At 45.3% G+C, this 21161-nt stretch overlaps 1 protein-coding gene across 1 annotated transcript; it reads right to left on the reverse strand.

The window, feature by feature from the left end:
• Positions 1 to 1194: 1194 nt before the first annotated feature.
• Positions 1195 to 10105, reverse strand: LOC100843448. Its single transcript, XM_003565425.4, has 3 exons — positions 9945 to 10105; positions 9414 to 9858; positions 1195 to 3575 (listed from the first exon to the last, which is right to left on the reverse strand). Exons 1-3 carry the CDS (start codon positions 9968 to 9970, stop codon positions 1527 to 1529), a joined length of 2520 nt encoding a protein of 839 aa, XP_003565473.1. The 5' UTR covers positions 9971 to 10105; the 3' UTR covers positions 1195 to 1526.
• Between the last annotated feature and the right edge of the window lie 11056 nt (positions 10106 to 21161).

A 21161-nucleotide genomic window follows, 5' to 3' on the forward strand; every position in this document is an offset into this window, starting at 1 on the left:
CCCTTCTTTCTTCCGTTGGAGCACAGTGTTGGCGGAGATGTAAACATTCTCAGTGGCCTCAAAAGTGAAATATACGTCAGGATCTCACTGCCCTCTCCCGGCTTCCAGCTCCTGGGGGTGGTGCCGGTGGATGGTTGGTTAGATTCTTGATCTGAAAATCTGGGAGGATCCGTCTATGACATGGGCCTGCTGCCTGCTAGAAGGAGCAAGAACAGCAGATGACCACGACGGCGGCGTGCATGCTTGAAGCCAGCCGGCCGGAGGCCATAATCTTGTTGTCGAGCTAGCATGTCACCTGCAGCCTTGTGCACGTATACAAGTACAGGACGGCGTGAGTGGCCGGCTCCCTACCCAGCCAAACAGATTACACCTGCCGTGCGCGCCTGAAATTTCAGAGATATCAGATATGTCGCCATGTGTGGGTGTGTGCATGATCAGGCCGGGGCACTTCCTCTTTTCTTAAAAAATGTAGCCATGTGTGATGTGATACCGACACGTATCTCGGCGTCTCTGGAAGATGTGAGCCCTGATCGATCAGGAATTTTGAGTAGAAACCATCTGTAGACACCGTTGCTTTAGCGTTCCTGATGATTCGTGGGAGTTTGAAACCTATTGCATTGTATGCGCGACAGATCCGTGACACAGTCGGCCCAAACCAGATTCTTGTTTGGTGACGACCCTGTCCCTGCCTGCCGTTCTACCGACCAACCTACCCGCGCCGGAGCGTGACTCCACCAAACCAGAATTCATATCGCAGCTTAGATATGCCCTATGGGTTTTTGCAGTATACCAAAGTGTCCGGAACATATATTGAGTGTAACATCGTGTTTTACCAAGCATAAAATGAGCCAGACAACGCTTCGCGACAGGTCCTACAGTTAGACATTTTGCTTGCCAAGTGGTTACCACCAGACACCACATTTGCCTCTCTGAAAACATTCTTTTAAAATCGACGATTTCAAGATAAGGCATCATAACACCCAAGGCCAGTTTTACTCAGAAATCGAAATAGCTATGCACACGACACTTCATATCCAATTCTCGTATAATGCTCAGATTAAAGGGATGAGGTAATCCAATGGTGTAGGCGATTCATCGTACAAAGATCGGATGAAAATGTCGTGTGCATAGTATCGTTGTTCAGTAATACAGAAACAGGGCTCAGCGTTTCAGGTTCAGGTTTCAAAAACGGAATCGAGGTAAACTGTTCTGACCATACCAGACATTTAACTTCCAGACCAAGAGTAATACAGAACGAACCGAATACATGGTTTAGGATACACCAGCCATAGATTCAGGTTCAGCGGAGTATACACAACTCCTAAGCAAGCAAACAAGCATCTGAAGTATCACAGCTATTCTGTAAGAGGATGGTCAAGTCTAGTTTTATAGACAGGAAAATGAAAACGTTTTCTCAAAATGCTCAAACTAGAAGAATCAATTAGAATAACGTATAGTAGACTCGATACTTCTAGATTCACACAATGCCAGCTAGATGCTGAGAAACAGAAGTTCCATAAACGATGTCATGCTCCTTTGTTCTGAGATGCTGCAGCATTTCCGCTGCTACTTCCAAAAGAGACACAGGAGTACACAGGCACAGAATTGCCGTCCCCTGTGCTGTCGCTTGGCACCAGTATATGCTTCGCCCCAGGAGTGAGCTTCACCGGACCTGATCTCTTCTTCACAGAGGGGCCACTAGATGAAGCTTTGGTATTGCCAGGAACAGCTCTACTTGTTCCGTTGTCTGAATTTCTGGATGTGGCTGCAACATTTCTGCTGTCAGAAGCTTCTTGAACTACCCAGGGTGGATGGCGGGATGTAGGACTCACAGAGTTAAGCTGACAAACTGAAGAGCTTGGTGAACGCACAACATATGGCTGAGGTAAATTGGCACGGAGAACTGAAGATGGTGTCCCATGTTTTCTTGTTGTAGGCAAAAATGGTGCTCTGGGTGGTTCTGTCCTAGTGAAAGGATCAGAGTAATAACGCCAAGGATGTGGCGGATTCTGTGGGAATGTTGCAGTGCCATGACTAGGAAGAGGTGGACATCCCAATAGAACAGGTTGATTAGTCTGCGAATTCGTAAAATCTCCAAACCTGTTTTCAGATGCCAACTGATGTCCAGCCAATACATTAGCTGCACGGGCAGGGTGGCTGAAATCATGTGGCGTCCTGTATCCAAAATATGCCTGACTTGTGCTTGCATGATATGTTGAAGAATGGATTGTGCTGGTAGTAGCATTTACTGTAACATTGGGGAAACTTTGAGCTTGCGAAGAGACAAAAGGCTGTGCTTGTCGCGGCAAGTCCAATAACACATTTGTCTTAAGATGGCCACTGATGGAAGTACCTGTATGTTTCTGTGAAGTCTCAACAGAAGATTCACCTCTGGTCGTGCCGACTGCAAGATCCTTGCCCATCAAACGAACTGTTTGTCCTGTGCAAGGACCATGCTCGGGCTGCACATGCACTTCAGAACAAAAATGGAACTCCTTGCTGCCAGGCAGATTACATTCTCGAGATTGCCAGGATGAAAAATTTCTGACCAGAGAAAGCTGGGAGCCACCATGATTCGTACTGGTGGAGGACCAATTCTGGTGCTGCTTAAATGGGTCCTGAAATGTACGGTCTGGCAATGCACAAGGGGACGTACTCGCAGGCAGCGTATCTTTTACTGGAACATCACTGCAATCATGATGAGTCCCATGGAGCTCTCCTAAGCTCAATCGAGGACTAACAATATGTGTGTCACACATTTTCTTACCATGCAAAAATGTGCCTGTCGATCTCAAATTCATAATACTTTCCAAGTCAACAGGAGGTGGTTGGCTTTCCAGTACGTGTGGACCACAAGACAAATTCCTCTGCTTTTCTCTCCCATCAAGCAATTCGACATCAGAATTTAAAGTATGATCAAGGTTTCGCACCTCTGAATTCGAATCATACATGTAGTCCAAATCAGTAGATTCTGGTAGTGCCTTATTCAGATCAATCAAAGGAGAGGACAGCTCTGTGTTACTAAGCTCTGGAGAATCCTCAAGATCTGTACGCTTTGCTTCTTTCGTCTTGGTGAATGCTTCCTCAGGCATATGAGGACTGATGCTTTCTGCAGTTGTGCTTTTGTCTCCTTCAGCAGAGGTGGATGATGATGAAGACGAGGATGATGATGAAGCCATACAATCAGATAGCAATCTGCGGAGACTTCGCTGTTTCGGTAGCTCGCAACTTTGCATATTACTGCCAAGTATATCATTTGCTTCTGAGAATTTGACACGCTTCACTGATTTGCGACAGAGTTCTATTACTTCCTTGCCTTTTGACTTGCCATGTTTCTCCGTGACCATTTTGACAGATGTGTGCTTTGTGTACTTCTTTAGAATGCCACGTTTGTTAGCATTTTTGCTCTCAATGTATTTTATTGTGTCAGCCTTCTTCTTCATATTATTGATGTTCCCCTGCTTTGGTCTCTTGGATATATTTTCCCTCTCTTTTCTGAGATGTTCTAGAGCTTCAGTTTTCTTGGATGGCTGAGTATCCACTTCATCAGGCGAATTTGGCTTGTCAAGTGCTTCCTGCATAATTGGACAACCTCAGTGGTCAGTGGAAGCCAGAAGATACAAATAGCTGTGAACACAAAGTAAACAAAAACCTGGACAGCACACATCACGTATACATACATGTATACCAGTTTCTGAAATCTTCAGGAACGTGGGTACACTCCAGACGGGAAAATGGTTAAATATGTACAATCCGTCATGTCCCTCAATTTAGGATTATGGAAATTTAGCACAAAGTGTATGATGAACAAATGATGCTGGTGATGCAGCAGGCTTCAAAATTGAGAAACTTAAATGTGGCTCAATTGGTGGCTGTAATCCGTCATCTTTGGACTGTGTTGGGTTTTTGTGTCAAATGTCAATTGACACAAATCATTAAGGTGAGAACTAATATTGATTATATGATCTATGATAATACTCCCTCCATTTCACAAAGGTTGGCGTATTTTGTTTCGTTAAGACAAGGCTTTGACCAAGAATTACACTATTAATATGTAACGTATATGATACAAAACCATGATTATTAGAAAGAACTTTTAAAGACGAATCTATTGATATAAATTTCATGTATGTAAAAACACATATTAATAGAGTTATCATTGGTCAAAGCCTTGTCTTAACAAAACAAAATACGCCAACCTTTGTGAAATGGAGGGAGTATATAATAGTACAACATCTTGATACAGGTCAAGTAATGCCTAGTTTAGGGGGAAAGGGGGTATCGCCAATGTTCAGGAAAAAGATATCACTGAAAACATACCAGGGTGACACTTCATGATACAGTGATTGATGCCTAACGTGAAATGTTTGATGCAACCATGATCAATTATGTTCAGCTGGAGACATGTCAAGACCCATTATGATGTTCAACTGTTGATATGGACATGTCCGGTGCTGAACATAAATGGATCAAACAAATAGATCTAAGGATTATTTTGTTGTCAGCTTGACTTTTGACTCGGTGATGAAATGTGAATACTAAAATCTCCTGCTTGACACACATAGATGGAACACAAAGTCGTATACCAAATCTAAAATTGTGCGGTTCTACATAATCAAGTTCCTTTAAATAGACAAAAACCATTGTACATGAAAAAATGGGACCATATCTTGAATTTAAGCAACGGTATACCAATATTCTTCAAATCACATTCAACTCTATAAGTCAAATGGATCAAATACAATATGTGGATCAGGGTATGGGACTATGGGTGAAAATGGGTCAAACACAAATTGAACATTGGTCATAGCGTATCCATGTTTATCAGTCAAATACGTATATTGTTCAAATCAAATTCACGTCAGGAGATTGGTCAATACAAATTTGAATGTGTATTAAAGACAATCAAATGGGGCATCCACATTATTAAATTATTAGATAATTATAGGCTTGAATTTTCACATCACCATGGAATGTCAAACTAAACTGAACATTGACATATGTAATTAAGTATACCTGCTAGCTGCAAGAATTTACATATGTAATTATTGAATTTGCCTGTAGAATCCAGATGCAAATAGTACAATGAACTGGATGGACAAATATAAACCATATAACCACCAGCTGGATCTTAATATGAACTGAAAAAGGAAAAAAAAAATCCAAATGCTTATCTAAATAGTCAAGAAAAGTGCTGGCCAGATTGAAAAATAAAGAAAATATCACATCCGTTTGAATCCAAATATGAAATAATTTGGACAATCCATGCACATTCTTGAGACCATTGTTTGAAAATTGGTGGTAATCGCCAGTTCTAGATTTTCCATCACTCGGCCATTCTATCAAATACCTTCACAGCTCCCCCCATCTCACACAAGCGTCTTATATCCTATTTAGATAAGCATATGACATACATGTTCCAAAGTATAGACATCATGATCGAAACTTATCGAGGGAAGAGAGAATAAAACAAAAACAATCAAAATGTGATTCACAAATCAGGTGAAGCACATGTTCAGCTTCGTCTGCTTCGTGCACCCGGAGTCCGTCGCCATCATGCTCGGCAAGGGCAAAACCCGCATCCGGTCTGCGGCGCACATGTGCTCGTCAAGCTGTACAAGGAGAAGGTCCCGAAGCAGAAATTCTGCCAACTCCCTCCTATTTTTGCTTTTCATCTTCGTTCGAGAGAAAGAGCGCCATGAACCAATCTCTCTTTGTTGTTCCATTCTACTCCCTCAAAATGTGATTCACACATCAGGCGAAGCACATGTTCGGCTTCGTTTGCTCCGTCCACCCGAAGTCCGTCGCCGTCATGCTCGGCAAGGGTAACCGGCATCCGGTCTGCGACATGCTTGTGCTCGTCAAGCCGTACAAGGAGAAGGTCCCCAACACCGGACAAGTAGAAGACGTTCTCCCGGTAGCCGGCAAGCGGCTCTCCTCCTGGTCTCAGGTGACCATCAAAGCTTGTCGCTGAGCGACGGGGACGTCTGCAAGAACGGCGGCAGGGGGTGGATCAAGCCTATGTGCTGATGCTTCTCGTGCGAGTTCTGCAAGAACGGCGTGGCATGAACCCCTGCGATCGTAGCATATTTACCTTACGACACAGCCAACCATCCAGCCTCCAGCCGCAGCCACGCTCCAGCTACAGAACGGGCGATGAGACAGCAGCAATGTCCAGCAGCAGCGGGAGATGAGGCACAGCGTCCGGCGATGAGGACAACAGCCTACAGCTCCAGATTTGCGGCGGGCGCACAGCGTCTAGTAGCGGCGGGAGACGAGGTGCAGCGTCCAGCGAGCCCGAGGGTCGCAGGACGGCAGGAGGCGGGTCGGGGTGCTCGATCAAATGGTCTGGTCTACCCAGCAGGTTAGGATTTTTGTTGGGACATCATGCCCAACTGCCCATATCCCGACATCCGTATCACACACCATGTCCTAGCGTTTTTCAGCCGTGTGCTGATTTTTTTTATTCAAAAATTCCAGGACAATTGAGGACACACGTGTCCTAGCGTGTCCCCGTATGCGCAGCACGCTGACACGGCTGCTCTGGCCGTATGGGTGCTTTCGAGCCTAAACGTTCCCGGCCGAGTCCACCTTTCATCGAGAAGGACCTCTCCTCCTACTTCAGGTACCATAAGCCAACGCCGCCGCCGCCATTGCCTAAGCTCTCTTTGCTATTCTAGTCTACTCCCACAAAATGTGATTCGCACAGAACTATCTCCCTCAAAATGTGATTCACAAATCAGGCGAAACAGATGTTCGGCTCGTCTGCTTCGTGCACCCGGAGTCCGTCACAGTCAAGCTCCGCAAGGGCAACCCACATCCGGTCTGCGGCGCACTTGTGCTCGTCAAGCTGTACAAGGAGAAGGTCCCCAAGCAGAAACTCTGCCACCTCCCTTCTCTTTCCGCTTTTCATCTTTCGTTCGAGAGAAAGAGCAGCATGGACGCCTAAGAAGCGACCAAGCTAGGTGGTCTTTGGGCGTGTGCAAGCTCTGCTGAAGCACCATTACCTCATTTCTTGCGCGATGCAGAAGCAAGACGTCGCCCACAGCCCCGATGACCTCCTCCACTCCCTCGTTGACGGACTCCCGTCAGCCTGGTCAGTTGTGCGTCCCGGCGTTAACACCGAACAAGGAGAAGACGATCTCTGCCCGATGGCCAGCGAGCCACTCTCCTCCTGTCCCAGGCGACCGTCGGAGCATGTCGCCGAGCGACAGGGAGGTCTGCAAGAACGGCGGAAGCGGGTGGATCAAGCCACGGTGCTGACACTTTGTGAGCGGGTTCTACAAGAACGGTGCGGCGTGAACCCTCCTGATCAGCGGCAGATCTACCTTACATTCCCGACCAATTCCACCTTCACCGAGGAGGACCTCTCCTCGTACTTCAGGTAAGATAACCTGCCGCCGCCATTGCCTACGCTCTCTTTGCTGTTCCATTCTACTCCCTCAAAATGTGATTCACACAAACCTATGTCCCTCAAAATGTGATTCTCAAATCAGGCGAAGCACATGTTTAGCTAAGGTTTTCTTGAGGTGGCTTTTGAGATTAAAAATGGCTCGACTAGTACTAGTCACGAGACTAGTATATGAGTCGGTACATGGCATTGATTCGCGCAAACTAGTCCATGAGTCAGCATCTCGTCGGCCGAATTGACTTTTCCAGCCCTTAGTTGATCCTTGACAATGACTCGCACTCGTGTCACTAAGGAGTTAATGAAGGTACGATTGTTTGGGTTTGGAAAACCAGATGTGGAAGGTCGATGTGTAGGGTTAGGCTCCCGCCAGGTTCTTCGGCTTTTAGGATTTGCGGAAGTAGCTGAAATAAAATGTGGCAAAACTCAAGTCTTAAGATCATGACGCGCTTCAGAACAATACACGTTCTACCTCCTCACTTTGTGGTGTCGCATGGAGTGTCACTTCTTTGTTCGTAAGACCAGTGGAGGACGACATATGCAATCAGCCAATTGAACAGGTCAGGTTCCTATGGTGGTTTTATGGCCCAGAAACAACGACCCAAGCAACCTCCAAGCAGTGCTGCGAGACAAGTACTTTGCGATGAACTTTGTGCTCCATGTTGAATTCCTTGGCTAATTACTATCAGATATTCCCTTAAAGAAAAAGAGAGTACAAACAGCTCTGCATGCATCATGCTAGTTAACGTATTGTGACAGACTGACTGCGCGCGACATATATATTTGGAACCCAACAGTCATGTTTAACGGTGTATTACGACATTTCCAGACCAGCTATCATACATAGCAAATAAAAGCATCAGTTGATCAATGATGAAACCCCTTATCCAAGAGAAAAAATTAGAGATACTGATCTACTAAATGCCTGCTCCAATTCATATGGGCATGCATGTCCGTTTCCTATGATAAATTCTTGGGTACGTATATGGGTCCGGACCCAGCTGAAATGTACAGGAGGGGACACAAAGTACGCAGCTCACAAATCATGCACCTTGCAGGGTATGAGAAAATTAAGGCATCCCGATGCACCACGTACTGTAAGATAATATGGTACATCTGCTGCAGTACCAGACTACCAGCTAGCCTGTCTCGAGTACAACCACTACGTACTGGCTTAGCGCTGGTCATCATAATCGATCTAGACTAGTCTACATCTGATTAGTGATGTTACTTCCTGCTGCATGAGTAGCAGCTCATGTATACATCTCACCATGGTTTCTTAAATGATTAAATCAGCACTAATTCTCGTACAAATGCCCCATGCATTCCCTTACTCAGACCCAAAGATCGATCACACAGCGAATTAAGCATGAAATAACAATATCCAAACATATCAAGCATTCACGAGTTAGCAAATGTAATTAATGACGACAAGAGAGAAAACACAATCATCGTTGTTCTAACTTTAGCGTGTAGTAGCAGTTAGCACCCAGCCCGTACGTACGTACAGTTTTGCCCAGCAATATGAGTACACCCACAGACCCCAACATGCAACTGGGTAGACAAACTGGGCTCGGTTCAGTATTAGCAACTGGGTTCGGCGGTACAGCACGCAGAATCCATACATAAAATATCCTGCGCGGCCACGGGTCACCATATAAAGGTACAACTAATCGTCCCACATAATGAAAGCATGCCCACAAAAACCAACCAAATTAGCCGCTAATTAATAGTACTAGTTGCAACTTGCAACAACACGATGGGACTACCAAGATCTAATGTAGCAAGATATTTTTCCGATTCATCAATCTTATGGAGGTAGAAAGCATATAGCATACCGATCGATACTGTCCAGCGAACTACCAAAATCTGAACCAATCATCCATCCACCCGAGCAGATCAACGTAAAATAAAATCAGGGAAAAAAACATGGGAATGAGAGCAGATGATATCATTGCATCGACAGGCACAGCAGAGTTGGGCTGGGCTGGGCTGGACCACGTACCTTTCTCTTTCTGGTCGCGAAATTCCCCTCGGCCTCGGCCTCATGTGCTCCACTGCTTTCCGCTGCCGTCGCCGCCGCCTCCTCCCCCTCCGCCTCCTGCGGTCTCCTCTTCCGCTTCATCTTCTTCTCCTTGGTCCGCCTCACGATCGCGCAAAGCGCCTCGTCGTCGTCATCCTCCGGCTGCTGGTCTTCGCCGCCCTCGCCGGCCGGGGGCACGGCCACGGGGGGCGCCGCGGCGAACAGGTCGGAGATGGACCGCTCCTTGGGCTGCTTCGCCTTCCTCGGGGATGGCGCCGCCGCCGCAGCTGCCACGGCGGAGGCGAGCTCGTCCGCCCACCACCGGAACCTCGGCGCCTCCATAGGCGGGAGATCCTTGAGCCCGAAGGGACGCAGCTGCCCCTCTGCCGCCGCCATCACCTCGCCCCTTTTGCTCGCCGCGTACTCCCTTGGAAGAAATCACGAACGGATCAGGGAAAAGAGAAACCACCGTAAAAACAATAAAACGGGATGCGGCGGCGATTCAAAACCAACCTGATGGAGAACGCGGCGGCAGCCATGGATGCGGCGTCGATGCGCCCTCGCGGTGCAAATCTGCGTCCGATTTCGCGAGGAGATTTTGGGGGATGAGAGGAGTAGTAGACTGGAAGGAAAGGGGGGAGGGGGATTGAGTCGGGGGCGGAAAAGGCATGTATAGTATTTAAAGGACACAGCAATTACGACCGCGGATTAAATATTAAAAAGGGGGCGTTTTGATAGCATCGAGGCAAATTGTTTACCCATTCCCGCTCATCCCCACCGATTTCTTTGGTAACTTAACGTATTTTTTAAACATTTCATTTAATGTCCTGGCTGTCATCGGTGTGGTGGCAGTAGGGGCCCACTTCCCATTTACTGCTGCAGACAGCGACGTGTGATGGACAGCGGCCAATTTGTTTTCCTTTAATTCGTGTGGATGCTGACGTGGCACGATCGGGATCGTCAGTTGGCCGGACGGCATCATGTGATAGCGACCGTGAAGCGGTGGCGGTAGGTACGAAATGGTGGGCGCACGCCGCAGGCCTCCCCATGAAATTAAAAGCCTACATATCATCACCGTTTCAACGACTCGAGCAGGTTTATAATGTGACGTGAGGATTTTGTATTTTATTGTTGGCTGAAAAAAATCGAGTGGTACGGAATTTCCATCCCCATCCTATGACTATGTTTCTAGCCTATCAATTTTCGGAAAATGATCTTAAGAGACCTGATCTTTCGAGAGATCTTCTGCGTGATATGCCACGTGAATAGATTAGCCTTCAAAACTAATCTCAAAGCATCATGAGTGAGAAAAGAAAAATAATAATCATGATTATAATGTAGTTGATTTACCACATGTCACAAGATGGACGTGGTCTTTCAGCCTAGGAGAGAGACCAAGTCTCCTAGGATTATTTTCCTCAACTTTCCATTCATCTTTCCAAAAAGAGAAAACTTCACATCCATGACTATGTACGAGGAGAGAAATTTGCATGTCCCGTGCCCTTTGGGTTTATTGTCCCCTTGGGGAACCCATACTCGCGACAAATACATGCAACAAAACATTAGGAAGAACTCACCAGGTCTTCGAACCTCTTGTGGGCGACGGCAATAGATGCGCGATTTGGGTGGAGCATCATCCTCATCCACCACCAGGTCCATGTCCGCCATGATGTTTGGTCCCGAGTGGAAGAACACAACGGTGGCAACCAGCCGATCGAGCATCGCCTTGCTCACGATGGAAGAGGTTGGAGGCTCATGGCTGATGACACACTGTTTGTGACCTCAGGCTATTGTTACGGTGGCGAGGTCGGCGGTCGCGCGTGCGGATGGATCTAGGTGCTGGCTACCTGGAGGAGCGTGGATGTGAATTTAGGGAGAGATTGGGGTGGCGGCTGGGTAGTTGGGACCTAGAGGGAAACAGACAATGTTTTATATGGTTAGGGTTTTCTAGATTGGGCCTCCTGGGCTCAAAGGCTTATGTGCACACCGGCCCATGTATCAAATTCTCACGGTTTTGGCGAGTCTCGGGTCCAGGGAGTGCTAGAAAAACAAGGTTTTTGCCCACAAGGGGATTTTTCTTTACCCATAAAAAGCTCCATGGAGACTAAATTCAACCCATCTCGGTCAACGGATGGGTAATTCCTGTAGGTAAGCAGGTTTTGGGGGGCTATTCCATCCATAGTACTCCCTCCTTCCCATTTTATTTGTCATTCTAGAATTATCTCAAATACCAATGCGCATGCAGGCTACTCTAAATCGCCAGTAATCCGCGGCGGCTCGAGTCTATCGCGCGTGCCGGGTTTGGGCTACTCGTTGAGCTGCTCAAGCCCCGGCCAATGCTTGGCCTTGCATGCCCCAGGTTGTGATCCCTTAGAAAAGCACTCGATGGAGTATTTGATAAACAAGCGCTTGCGTGATGCATTTACTGAATCTAAAACGACACCTTTTATTGCAAAAGTTATAAAATCTAAGACGATGACGCTTTTTGGGGGATGGAGGGAGTACATCCCATCACACCAATTGTTGAGATAATGGCTGGAGAAATTTATAATATCATCATATGGGTATTTTGGTATTTGTTTAAATGTGATAAGGCATTTGAACAAAGTGCTATACGTGCAAACATGTGCATGTGGCTATGTTTCTAGCCTGTCAATTTTCCATTCATCTTACGAAGAAGAGAAAACCTTCACATCCATGACTATGTACAAGGATAGAAATTTGAATGTCGCGTACCCTTTTGTGTTTATGGTACCCATGGGGAACCCATACTCACGACAGATACAGGCAACAAAACATTAGAAGAACTCACCGGTCTTCAAACCTCTCGTGGGCGATGGCAATAGATGCGCGATTGGGGTGGAGCATCATCCTCGTCCAACATCTGGTCCATGTTTGCCATGATGTTCGGTGCCGGGTGGAAGAACACAGTAGCGGTGACCAGCCGATCGAGCGTCGCCTTGCTCACAATGGACGAGGTTGGAGGCTCATGGATGACGACACTCCGTCTGTTACCTCAGGGTATTGTTACGATGGCAAGGTCAGCAGTCATGCGGATGGATCTAGGTGATGGATGTCTGAAGGAGCAATAGGGATTTGAAATTGGGATGAGATTGGGGTGGCGGCTAGGTAGTGGGGACCTAGAGGGAAACATAAAAGGTTTTATATGGTTAATTAGGGTTTTCTAGTTTGGGCCTCTTGCGCGCAAAGGCTTATGTGCACACCGGCCCATGTATCAAATTCTCACGGTCTTCGAGAGTCTCGGGTCTAGGGAGTGCCATAAAAACATGTTATTTGCCCACAAAATTCTATGGGCTTTTTCTTGACCCATAAAAAGCTCCTTGGAGACTAAATGCAACCCATCTCCGTCAACGGATGGGTAATTCCCCGTAGGTAGCCAGGTTTTGGGGGCCATACCATCCATACTACCTCTGTTACATAATTCTTGTCGAAATCTTACATGTGTCTAGACGCATTTTAAGAATAGATACATCCATTTTTAGACAAATTTGACACGAGAATTATGAAACGGAGGGATTACGTCCCAACACACCAACTGTTGAGATCAGGCATTCACACAAAGTGATATACTTGCAAACATGTGCATGGGAGCTAGCTAGGTTGACCAATTGTGTCCACGCACACTAGCGATCCAGGTAAAGGCTAAAAATTACAATTCCATACTAAGTGTGACACACACACACACACTGCACACACACACGCACGCACACATCGATTTCCTCCTCTCATGTTTAACCTGGATTCTCTTCTTCTCATCAGTCTCCCTCTTGCGTAGACGAGATTTTTGCCCAAATTCTTTAGAAAGTTACATAAATGGTTGTTTTTATTTCTTTGCCTAGCTAGCGAGATTTTTGTTTCACCATGCCAAGTGATTTAGCAAAGAGCCTTATACAATATCTTCTCTACTAAATCAACATAACACACAAAACAAAATCCTGATTGAAATCCTTTAGAACATTACATAAATAGACGCCTTTATTAATGTATTAACCTAACAATATTCGACTGGAGACCAAAACAAATACAAGGAAACCCCCCTCTAAATGATGTAAAAAAACACGGACGACCATGTTACCAAGAAACTGCCACATACATAAGATGCGTATGTCAAACATATCTCCCAGTATCATACAAGATTGAAACCATTTCGAATAATCATACATGAATGATCTATCTCTTGCTTTACCTAGAACTACACGGTTCATCTACAAGTGCAGAATAATCATTTCAAATAGTGATACTCACATGAATGATCTCCACTCGTAGTAACCGTAGCAGTTCATTTCATAGTGGTATTGGTACGCGGGCAGTGGGCCATCCCTGATGTGGCCCCCCTGTACCCTGCTGTCGGCGAGCCGAGCGGGTGGCGACAAGGATCCGACTTAAGGGGGCATCGCTGGTTCCTCTCTCTTCCTTTTGAAGGCAATAGTCGCCATCTCTCTTTCCTCACTTCTCTCTCTGTACCCACCACCCGTCTGCATGTGACTAGCGATCGAGTGCTGTCTTCTTTTTTCCCCTCTTGTGCGTGGATTCCTGGTTGGAGATTCTCTCGTCTCGCCCAGAGCCCCGGAGCATGTGATTGGGTGGGCAGCAACGGAGATCTGGCCTTGCACGTACGTGCTGTCTGGAAAAGTTGAATTACATCTGCGTCGATCGGTAGTGGTACTGTTTTCCTTTGTTTCTTCCTCGTGGCGAAACATAATGAGATCCAGATACAGTATTTTGCTTTAGCGGAGCGCGCCAGAGAAAACTATGCAGGCGAGATCGACCACTAGGCAGCCGGCCGGTCATTAATCATACTACGTACTCTCATTGTATTATACAGTTTTGTGAAATCACGCAGGAGTAGTACGACTGTGTAGTAAGTTTTGCAAAATCTAAACAAAGTCTTAAGAGATCATCATCTCTCACTGCACACACACGGAGGCAAAATTGCAGTTAGAAAAAAAAACAGTATGCAATTTTAGCAAAACTTTATTTTAATTTGCAGTTTATAGGTTGTATTCATATGGTGTATGAGGTGGAGGTGAAGGGTGGAGTAATTGACAGGTCGTGATACGTATCTGCAGTACTAATTGTTGAGTTGGCGTATTGGAAAAGCTAGCTAAGTTCGAAGAGAGAAACAAGAAATGAGAACATATATATACTAGTAGTAGTATTTGTTTTGTTGTTGATGGAATGCTTGGAAGGTTTGCACATAAAAGTATACACGTACGCATGCTGATGCTCTACACGAGTCGGCATTTGTTATTTCATGCTTTTAGTTGGTAGTTTTAGTCGGTATAGTTGGTAGGGGTGCATGCAATTAACCGCATAAAGACGAGCAAAGAGTAGTTTGAGGTTTGACCCTTCTGTCTTATGAAATCTCTTGCTATATATGCCGCCTGGAGCCCTTGAAGACATGCCCAAGCCTCCGCATGCACGCTGGTAGGGCTGCAAAAGTGTGACCCTCAGGGTACCGGTTGATTCTCCTTAGTTCAACCAAATGAACTAAATTTCAAAATAACATAACTTTTTGGAAAATTAGTTCATTTGTTTGAACTAAGCAGGGTCAACGGGTACCCTGGGGGTCACCAAGTTGCACCTCTACACGCTGGTGCAACGGATCCTGGACTACTCCGAGTTTCCACCATGCAAGCATGTTTTTGTTGGTCTAAAGAAAGCCGGAAATTGTTTTAGTAACATGTTCAAAAAGATAGAGGACACATATCGATTTTATTAAGTCAAAATTTTAAGCTTGATATTCCCTCCGTTTCTGCTAAATTTTTGTCTCAAATTTGTCAAAAACTGGATGTATCTATTCTTAAAAAGCGTCTAGATACATGTAATATTTCGACAAGAATTTAGGAACGGAGGTAGTAGTATTTATGGAAAAAGTATTAACATATACAATTAATATCAAATCAATATCAGTAAATCCATCATGAAATATGTTTTATAGTAGTATATTGATTATGTTGATATTTTTGCTACAAGCTCGGTCAAACATGTTAGTACGGCTCCCTTTAACTTTTAGTGCGATGTGAGACACCATTACAATATATTTGGGAGCAGTTTTCTACAGATTATAATTACATAAATTGAAGTGGCATGTCTAATCATATATATGTAGGAATTATACGACGCGTGCATCCACAAATATTGGCTTTTGGATGTGCCTCATAGGTGAAAAATATAGGATCGCGAAATAAGTGGAGCAACAAAAATATGATAGAGGAAGAGAATTGGCGCAATACGTTGTATGTTGTATTGAGCCTCGAGGACGGTTACATAGAGCACATAGTTTAGAGTGCAAGATGATCTCCTAGAGACTAGACCGAACCGTATCGGAGAGATAATCATCAATCCTAATGAATTGTATCTTAGAATGCTATGGAAATTAAGATGTATTTTCTCCTTGGCCTCCCCACCTGCATGTCAGGGCGGGCCCCATGGGTGTGTGGCCCGTGCGACGGAACAGGGCCGCAAATTTGGAGGGGCCCAAACTTCCTACTATGTAACATATAATACACTAATACAACCTACAACGTCTAGGCCTAAGTTTTGGCAGCCCATTGCCTGTCGGCTCTTATCAGGCCGAACGCTTCGTCTTTTGCCGCAAGCATAAATTGGAGCGAACCGTCTAGAGACGACTCCAGACTCTATCGGGGAGTGCCACCTCTAATTGTCTTCGGTTGCAGGCGGAGGCGGAGCGAACTATCCAGTCCAGCAGACGAGCCGAGCCCTCTGTCTTCTGTCTCGCGGGACGCGATCGCTTGATCCCAATCTTCGATCGGTCGCGGTTTTCTCGTCTCGCTAGGAATAGCATCACACAATTCAACCAGGCTACAATCCGCCAAGCCATCCAACTAATCGTCAAGCAATATAATTAACAATTGAGTAAAATACATTGCTAGTCCATGAACTCGACAAAAATGAACAATTTAGTCCATGAACTCAGAAAACGCACACTTAAACTCTTAAACTGTGACTATTGTGTAACTTTGGTCCAAAAACAGTTCGGCGAGGCTTAAACGCGCCACTTGACCATCACGTCGGCTTCGGTGACCCTTTCACCGACGTCCTCTCGTCCAAATTGAGCGTTGTTGGCTTGATAGGAACCTTAGGCGAGGTGGCGGCGGCAACAACGTGGTTCTCAAGGCCCTAGGATCCCCGCCTGGACGCGGCCGGCTTGCCCCTCACAGGCGGCTCGGGTATGGTGATTTTGCAAAAAAAAAATCCTGAGTAAACCGAGTAGCAGCCCGCGGTCCTGGCCGAAGCCGACGTGACGGCCACGTGGCGTGTTCAAACCTCGCCGAACCGTTTTTTGACTAAAGTTACACGGTAGTTCCAGTTTAGTGCTTTAAGTGTGTGTTTTTCGAGTTTGTGGACCAAAATGTTCATTTTTGCCGAGTTCATGGACTTGGGGTTGTATTTTACTCTTAACAATTCTATCAATTCGTAAATAAATAGTTGATCTGTATCCCTATAGTAGTTTTATTCATCTTTTGTATCTAATATTTCAAGATCTGAGTTAGCCTGATGCATGAGTTTATTAGTTTTGCGTTTTACGGAAGTAGGCCCTATTTTACAGCTTGGTACAGAACCAATTTTGCCGGGCCGTCCCTGCTGCATGTTTAATGTTCATTTTTTTTACAGCACCTGATATATATGTCTGTGTTGTACGAACACCCCTCAGATTTCATTAATGTAACATCCAATCCATGAGCAGAAATTCTGCTTGTTATCCGGCCAGTGTGCCGGAGCTAGTGGATCCCAGCAACAAAAACATATATATAAATGCATGCGGACACTATTAATAAACAATTACTCCGTAGTAAAATTTAACAGCACACATTCCATTTTTCCGGCCACACCATGAGTAATTGTTTGCTTACTTGGCCTGTACGGTCGTAATATAAAATAATTGATAATTGTATTACTCCCTCCGATCCATATTAGTTGTCAAAATATTACATTTATCTAAACGTTTTTTAGACACAGATACATCCATATTTAGGCAAATTTGAGACAATTAATATATATGGATTGGAGGGAGTATAAAGTTTTGCCCGCTCAGGAATATATACATGCACGTACGTAACGGTCGTATGTACCGCGAGGTATGCATGCATGTGCAGGCCGAGTGCGAGAAACTGCATGTGTACGTACTCCGTCTCGGTTAGTTAATTACTCAGGAAATACTAAACAATGTGGTATATATTGAAACACACAGATTGACACAATTAATCAAGAGATTAGCAAACATGGGTTGCAGCACACAAGAACCTATCGTGAAGTCAAAGGAACCATGATCGATCTGGCACACTGCTGGAGACAGTGAGGCAGTGGATATGACTTGACAACATCATTATATATTCCATAGTACTACTTGACTACGTTAAAAACACTAATTAAGTAGCATTATATTACTCTAGATTAGAACCGGCCGTAGCATAAAATCATGGGGCTATTAAATCATATTATTAGGGCACTCACAAGGCTCATTGTATATTAAGACATATCTTATATATTATAAGTACGTTATTTAGATACATACAACTTCTCTAGTGACATGCATTGTATTCTGGCGTAGTGTGCATATATCTTTAACGTTGTACTTGTATATGAGTTCTTATTTTCTTTTAATAATCTGAGAGAGAAAGCATGACTTGCATTGAGTTCCACGCTAAGAATTGTATCTAGATTAAGATATTCTATCTCGTAATTTTTCTTTTAAAATGTATATTATATTTTTTTTCTTAGATAACAAGTTTTAGATACAATATCCCAGGGTCGTGGAACATTGGGACTGTCCTCAGTACTACATTATACCCCCTCCGTCCACGAAATAAGCGTATGTTTAGGTTTAAAATTTGTCCACAAAAAAGTGTATTTCTCTTTTTTCAAAGCACTTTAGACTAAGAAAGATTGCTTCTCTCATTACACGAAAATCAAACCTAATAACATTTCTTCATGCACTTGATTAGCTCATTGGAGGTGGAAGAATGAACCAGGAGAGAGATGGTGGTTACTATGTTCCCAATGCATTTTCTATCTCAGTGGAGGGAGTATATAACTAGACTAGTATAGAACGTACCGGAGAAGTGAAACAGCTCATGGTCTAGCTAGGTTCGAGTATACAACTAGACTAGTATAGAACGTACCGTAGAAGTGCAACAGCTCATGGTCTAGGTTCATGCTGTCTAGCATTACTAGAGATTACCCTCCCAAGCTAAACATTTTATGTTGAGAATCTTAAATGTGTACACCAGTACTTTGTGTACTATTTCTAATCGAGGAGTTCTTTTATTTATTGCATCGATCTGGTCTGGCTGGTCCCGTAACTGCTAACTGGTACTAGAGAAGAAAAAAAAGGGCACTTATAACGCTAGTACTAGAGATGGACACACGACCATCGATCCTGTATAACAGTTTAACGAACTGAACGAATTTCAAATTAAATTGTGATTCATGCACGCTGGAATTATGTAAGAACCCCAGCCATCACGGGCCAGAATCCACTCAACTCATGTATGTCCCAAAGATCAGTAGCATAAGAGCAATTACAAGTGTATAACAGAGCTCACGAGGTTAATCAAAATGATAGTACTTAACATTGTACTTGATTACAGAATCTGAAAGTAATAACTTGGGAACAAATGTATCAAAGTCTGAGAAATAGCAGTGGAAGATAAATCATGTGGCGCCAACTCCACAAGCAAATGTTGAAGTAAATCCAGCAACGTCGTCCCTAATCCTCCTCGTCATACTCGCTGTTGTAGTCTCCTCCCTTTGAATCAACACATCACAGAATAGCTGCCATGAGTACACTCGTGGTACTCAGTTATGCCACCCTACACTACCCTTAATGTTTATGCAAGACTCTATATGAGGCTATATGGTGGAGCTGAGTTTAATTTGCAGAAAATAACATCTCTATGTCTAACATTACGTTTGGATGTCGATATTGGAGCGTGGAATTCGGAATTGGAATTAGGTTTCCTCAATGCTGATGTTTGGTTGTCCTCAGAATTCAGAGTTGGTATTTGCAGAACCCCTTCACAATACCGAGCTCTTCCCCTCCGTATTGAGAGGAATTGGAGCCGACTGCAACCTTTCCCCGCCGTCCCGTACCATCGCCGGAGGTTCGCCGCAGCCGGCCGGCACCACCGCCGGAGGTTTGCCGCCGACCACGTCGACCACCGCTGGAGGTTCGCCGCCAACCACCGCCGGTTACGCCGCAGCCGGCCGGCACCACGCCGGAGTTTCCCCGCCGACCACCACCGTTGGAGATTCGTTGCTGACTGCAGCCGCCACAGTTGGAGCGGGTGGTGCGGGAGAAGATGATGGTGGAGGAGAAACAGCAGGCGGCGTTCAGCGAGCAGGCGGCCATGGAGGACATCCTCGACGAGCTTCGATTCATGAGACTAAATCAATTGATTCGTACGTGCGTGTTCGAACAAATCAATCCACCATTGGATGCATGCGGCAGAATACTAGTAGCGTTAATTGATTGATTCGTGAGTGGCAGAGAGGTGGGTGTGAGGCCAGTGGGTGGGCAGCGGCGCGGAGAGGTCCGCCGTGCGGGCAGATGGCCGGCCAGAGGGGCGGCAGGATGAGCAGCAAGCGCGGTGAGAGGAGGAGAAGATGGGCCAATTCAGCGGATAGGCACCCAAACAGAAATTGGAATTTGTTATATACGGTGATTCCAAATAACGAATTCATCGACAACCAAACACCAGAATTGACATTTGAGCCCATTTCAATACAGAGGCTGATTTGGTATTGAGCCCAATTCAATTCCAAGGCTTCCAATACATACATCCAAACGAAGCCTAAGTCAAATTTTAGATTAATTTGAGAAGACATTTGTACACATTTTACAAACAAGTTTATTGAATAAACTGACCAATGATGCTCAGCGGCGACACCGGTTATGCAGCGGAATCCTCTTTGATTCGGCGGCCATGTCGACCCATGTCGACCTCCAACTCAACAACTCTCTCTCTCTCACACACACACGCGCGCATGCACACACACGCGCACACGCGTCAAATAAAAACAAGTAGATAACCCAAGATGCAACTTCACCCGTCCATTAACCGCAGACACGGCTATTCGAATAGTTTTACACTCTGCAGAGGTTGTACACTGGACCCACAAGAAACCGACGTATTACCCCATTGCTGTCCTCCGGCCAGAGTAGCAATGGCGTCGATTACGTGACCTTTCAATTAACGTTTCATGGTATTGTCTCAGCCCGCTAAGGTTTCCCAGTCGGAGGTTTGTGATCGCACCTGCTCCAAGCCCCTCTTGCGCCAACAACTACAGCCATCATGCTGCCAGGAATGGCTAATTCCCGAGTCTCGAATCGCGAGACCGAAACCACCACTTGGCTGAGACGCCACCAATTCACGCTAACCTAGTTGGTATGCCGTATCCATGTAAGCATGTGGTTGTACAGGTTAAATGAAGTATGCGAAAATTGGACATTTCCCTTATAGGATACAGTTGGCACTAGCACAAGCCCCCAGGACATTTCGGTCCCTCCACCATCACCGACCGATGCCCACCATACCCTTAGTTGAAAACTGCAAAACACCTCTCCAACAATTCATTCACCACTGGCACTATCACACAAGCCGGCCAGTCTCAACTTAGTAATTACCAATGTCTCATTAAGTGATTAACACCCTCCCTCGATGACCAACAGTCACCAAGAGATAC

The sequence above is a fragment of the Brachypodium distachyon genome, chromosome 2, assembly GCF_000005505.3.
Source record: "Brachypodium distachyon strain Bd21 chromosome 2, Brachypodium_distachyon_v3.0, whole genome shotgun sequence".
NCBI lineage: Eukaryota > Viridiplantae > Streptophyta > Magnoliopsida > Poales > Poaceae > Brachypodium > Brachypodium distachyon.